Below are 5,366 nucleotides of genomic sequence, written 5' to 3' on the forward strand. Positions count from 1 at the left end.
ATCTCAACAAAATCTGCAACGAGAAGGTAGAAGGTTACGAATCCGACACAACCGCGTTTGGTGAAGAAAGCAATTCCGAGCAAGAAGACAACATGGCCGACATCGCCGACATACCAATGGAAGACTACAAGAAGCGCATAAGAGATGGTATCGGGCAGGGACTCGTGCAACCCGCAATCCCAACTACCGCCAACTTTGAGCTGAAGGGTCACATACTCGCACAACTAAAAGACATTCCATTCTATGGAAAGGAGCACGAAGATGTTTATAAGCATATTGAAGAAGTTATAGACATTGCTGACTATTTCCACATGCCAAATGTGCCTCGCGATACCGTTTTGCTTCGGATGTTACCGGTTACATTCAAAGGAGCCGCGAAGGAATGGTTGAAATCTTTACCCACCGGATCCATTACAACATGGCAAAAGATGCGCGAAGAGTTCATTGACCAGTTTTGTCCACCTTCCAAGATTGCAAAATTGAAGAAAGCAATTGCCAACTTTGAGCAATTGCCGGGAGAATCACTCTATGAGGCGTGGGAGAGATACAAGGGGTTGATAAGAAATTGCCCTCAAAACGACCTAAACGTGCAACAAGAGGTATCCATGTTTTATGATGGTGTAAACGTCACAACTAGGCAATTACTCGATTCCCAAGGACCCCTCACAAAGAAAGCACCAGCCGTCATTAAAACATTGGTAGAAGAATTCTCCAAACATTCAAGGGAGTACCATAATCCAAGGAACGATACAACTAGAGGCGTTGTTAACTCAGTTTCCGATGACATGGCGGCAATGATGGCCAAACTAGAAAGTATGGATCGTAGGATGACAAAGATGGACCAATCCATCCATGCCATTAGGGTGGGTTGTGACAATTGTAGCGGTCGCCATCTTACTAAGGATTGCGATCTTGATGAGAACGGCAACCGGAAGGCACAAGTTTGTTATTCAAGTGGCGATAGGTTTGATGATGATTGGTGAAAGCCCAAGAAGGAGTGGCTCCCCTATGACGAGTACAAAAAGGCAAAGGAGGAGAAGTTTAGGCAAAAGGCACGCAGACTTTATCAAAAAGAAGAACCAGTGCAAGAGAAGAAGACGGATCTTGAAGCTATGTTAGCCCGATTTGTTAGTGCTTCCGAAAAAAGGCATGACGAGTCCGATGCGGCCATTAGAGATCAACAAAAGATGATGAAGGAGCACCAAGAAACGATGATGGATCAACAATCTCTGCTCTGGAATCAACAAGCTTCAATATTAAATATTGAAAAACAACTCGGCAACTTGCCAAACAATTCAACGAAAGAGCACCGGGCGAACTCCCGAGCGATACCGAGAAAAATCCAAAGGGCGCACACATTAACATAGTGACAACAAGGAGTGGAAAGATAGTCACACCCCTGACTCCAATCCCAAGTAAAGATCCTAAGGAGGTACAAGAAAAGAATCAAGAAAATCCGGAATCACAAACAGTAGAAAAAACTCGTCGAGTTCTAGACAAAAACTCGACGAGTTCCATACCTGATGAGAAAAATAAGTCACAAGCCGAGCCACATAAGCCACCATTGCCATTCCCAGGCCGAGCTCAACAAGAGAAGCAAAATGAAGACTACCAAAAGTTCCTGGAGCACATAAAGGCCTTGGAAATCAACATCCCGTTCATCGAAACAGTCGCACAAATGCCAAAATATGCCAAGTTAAAAAAACTACCAAATAGGAAGAAGATGGAGGAAGCATCCAAGGTGGTACTAAATGAGAACTGTTCAGCCGCAATGTTAAACAAACTACCAAAGAAAATGGGTGATCCGGGTAGCCTAACCATTCCTTGCCAATTCGGGAATTTAGCCACTAGCTATGCATTAGCCGATTTGGGGGCAAGCGTGAACCTAATGCCATACTCATTCTTTAAGAAGCTAAACCTTCTAGAGCCGAGACCAATCCGAATGGCAATCCACTTAGCGAACAAGACGGTGACATTCCCGAGAGGTATATGTGAAGATTTATTGGTAAAAGTCGATAAGTTTGTCTTCCCGGCAGACTTCATTGTGCTAGATATGGAGGAGGATCATCAAGTACCAATAATCCTCGGGAGACCATTTTCGAATACCGCGGGTGCCATAGTTGACATACGAGACTCAAAGCTTACCCTTAGGGTGGGAGAAGACTCGGTTATTTTTGGAATGGATCAAGCCATGAAACATTCGAAGTTTAGTGATGATACGGTTTTTTCGGTGGATACCTTGGAAGAATTATTAGAAGAATGGAGAGAAGACGAAACAAGTAAACATAATTTGACTCCAGAAGATGATTTTGATGCTGAGAGAGATTTGAGGGAGCTAGAAAGACTTCTCGAAGAATCGGAATACGAAGAACTAATAAAAACTGCTGAACAGGAAACTCGACGAGTCAATGACAATAACTCGACGAGTTGCTACGAAAAATCGTGATCTGGGGAAATTTCTGATCTAAACTCAACGAGTTCCCTTCCAGAACTCGATGTGTTTAGTATACAGAGCACACAAATGGAGCTGAAAACTTTACCGAAACACTTAGAGTACGCATTTCTCGAGGAGGGTGCGCAGAAGCCTGTGATCATTGCATCAGATCTTACCCAAATCGAGAAAGATCAATTAGTCAAGGTTTTGAAGAAAAGGAAGAACACTATTGCATGGAAAATCACCGATATAAAGGAAATAAACCCTTCTTATTGCTCTCATAAAATAAATCTTGAAGAAGGAGCAAAGCCAGTGGTGCAACATCAAAGGCGATTGAACCCAAATATGCAAGAAGTGGTTAAGAAGGAGGTGGTAAAGCTTTTGGATGCGGGGATCATTTATTCAATTTCTGATAGTCCATGGGTGAGTCCCGTTCAAGTAGTACCGAAGAGAGGAGGGATGACAGTCGTGGCGAACGAAAAGAACGAGCTTATTCCTACACGAACGGTAACCGGTTGGCGAGTATGCATCGGTTATCGAAAGCTAAACGATGCTACTTGCAAAGACCATTTTCCTTTACCCTTTATTGATCAAATGCTTGAAAGATTATCCGGTCATTGCTATTATTGTTTTTAGATGGGTTTTCAGGTTATTTCCAAATATCAATCGACCCGAATGATCAAGAGAAGACCACGTTCACTTGCTCGAGTGGAACATTTGCATACCGACGCATGCCTTTTGGGTTATGCTATGCGCCTGCTACTTTTCAGCGATGCATGACGGCAATATTTCACGATATGGTGGAGAAGTTTATGGAAGTATTCATGGATGATTTTTCTGTTTTTGGTTCTTCTTTTAATGATTGTCTTACTAACCTTGACTTAATGCTTGCTAGGTGTGAAAAGACCAATTTAGTTTTGAATTGGGAAAAATGCCACTTCATGGTTAAAGAAGGCATTATGTTAGGTCATAAAGTGTCCAAGGCGGGGATTAAGGTGGATCGAGCAAAAATTGACACCATTGCTAAATTACCACCACCAACCAATGTGAAGGGCGTTAGGAGTTTTTTATGTCATGCGGGTTTTTACCGTCGTTTTATAAAAGACTTTTCTAAAATAACTCGACCTTTAACTCAACTACTTTTAAAAGATGCACCTTTTAATTTCTCAAAAGAATGTTTAAATGCTTTTGAAATATTGAAGGAAAAATTAACTAACGCCCCGATCATTATCGCCCCGAATTGGAATTTACCATTTGAAATAATGTGTGATGCAAGTGATTTTGCCTTGGGTGCTGTGCTTGGTCAAAGAGTTGATAAAAATTTTCAACCAATTTATTATGCTAGCAAGACCTTGAATCCGGCCCAAGAAAACTACACCACGACTGAAAAAGAATTATTGGCCGTGGTCTATGCTGTTGATAAATTTCGTCCTTATCTTATATTGTCTAAAACCACTATTTTTACTGACCATGCTGCAATTAAATTTTTGTTTGCTAAGCAGGACGCAAAACCGAGGTTGATCCGGTGGGTGTTATTACTTCAAGAATTTGACAGCGAGATCAAGGACAAGAAAGGAATGGAGAATGTGGCGGCCGACCATCTTTCAAGATTGGAGAATCCAGAAAGGGATGAGTCTGGCAACAAGGGTATTGGGGATAGTTTTCCAGAAGAATAATTGATGGTGATCATGGGAGAAGAACCATGGTATGCAGACATTGCAAACTTTTTGGCTGGGGACTTTCTTCCAAAAGGGCTAACTTATCAGCAGAAAAAGAAACTCATTTCAGAAATTAAATATTATTTCTGGGATGAGCCATACCTTTTTAGGAGTTGTGCAGACGGGATCATCAGAAGATGTGTGTTTGGCAAGGAGATCTGCGACATTCTAGAACATTGCCACAATGGGCCTGTAGGAGGACATCATGGAGTTCAATACACTGCTAAGAAGGTGTTTGATGCAGGATTCTATTGGCCTACAATTTTCAAGGATGCTGCTACCTGTGTGAGAGAGTGTGATGTGTGCCAGAGATCAGGAAATATTTCTGCAAGGAATAAAATGCCTCAAAGAAGCATCCAAGTGTGTGAAGTTTTTGATGTGTGGGGTATAGATTTCATGGGACCATTTCCGTCATCAAAAGGGCACGAATACATACTTGTGGCGGTGGACTATGTATCCAAGTGGGCAGAGGCGCAAGCGTTACCAACAAATGATGCGAGGGTGGTGGTGAAGTTTTTGAAGAAATTATTTTCTAGGTTTGGAGTACCAAAGGCGTTCATAAGCGATAGGGGGACCCATTTTGCCAATGAACAACTAGCAAAGGTATTGCAAAGATATGGTGTACGCCATAGATTTTCAACACTTTATCATCCGCAAACGAATGGACAAACCGAGATAACGAATAGAGCCCTCAAAAGAATTTTGGAAAGGTCGGTAGGCAGTCATAGGAAAGATTGGGCATATATGTTAGATGATGTACTGTGGGCATTTAGGACTGCATTCAAGGCACCTATTGGGACCACACCTTACAGATTGGTTTATGGAAAAAACTGTCATCTACCAGTAGAGTTGGAGCACAAAGCCTATTGGCGCTTGAAAACATGTAATTTTGCCCCAAATGAGTTGCGTGCCAATCGACTCTTGCAAATGAATGCCTTGGAGGAATTAAGAAACGAGTCTTACACTAACTCGTTGATTTATAAGGATAAGACAAAAAAAATGGCATGATGCGAGACTGAAGGGCAATAAGGAGTTTGAAGAAGGGCAAAAAGTACTTTTATATAATTCAAGACTCAAACTTTTTCTGGGAAAATTACGCACTCGTTGGACCGGACCCTTCACAATTAAGCATGTTTTTCCATATGGAGTAGTTGAATTGTGGAATAAAGATGGGATAAGTTTTAAGGTAAATGGGCATAGAATTAAGAGGTATG

General features: G+C 41.8%; 1 protein-coding gene and 1 non-coding gene across 2 annotated transcripts; one reads left to right on the forward strand and one right to left on the reverse strand.

Annotated features, from left to right (window-relative positions):
• Positions 1-476: 476 nt before the first annotated feature.
• Positions 477-583, reverse strand: LOC145161759 (small nucleolar RNA R71). Its single transcript, XR_013738634.1, has one exon. It is a non-coding gene; the product is annotated as a small nucleolar RNA R71 (small nucleolar RNA).
• A 1,095-nt stretch (positions 584-1,678) lies between these two features.
• Positions 1,679-2,446, forward strand: LOC145158557 (uncharacterized). The gene has a single exon (XM_079077440.1). The coding sequence runs from the start codon at positions 1,679-1,681 to the stop codon at positions 2,444-2,446; it is 768 nt and encodes a 255-aa protein (XP_078933566.1).
• Positions 2,447-5,366: the final 2,920 nt, after the last annotated feature.

This window comes from Lactuca virosa, chromosome 2 (assembly GCF_052849685.1).
Source record: "Lactuca virosa cultivar CGN04683 chromosome 2, Lactuca_virosa_CGN04683_v6, whole genome shotgun sequence".
NCBI classification, from domain to species: Eukaryota; Viridiplantae; Streptophyta; class Magnoliopsida; order Asterales; family Asteraceae; genus Lactuca; species Lactuca virosa.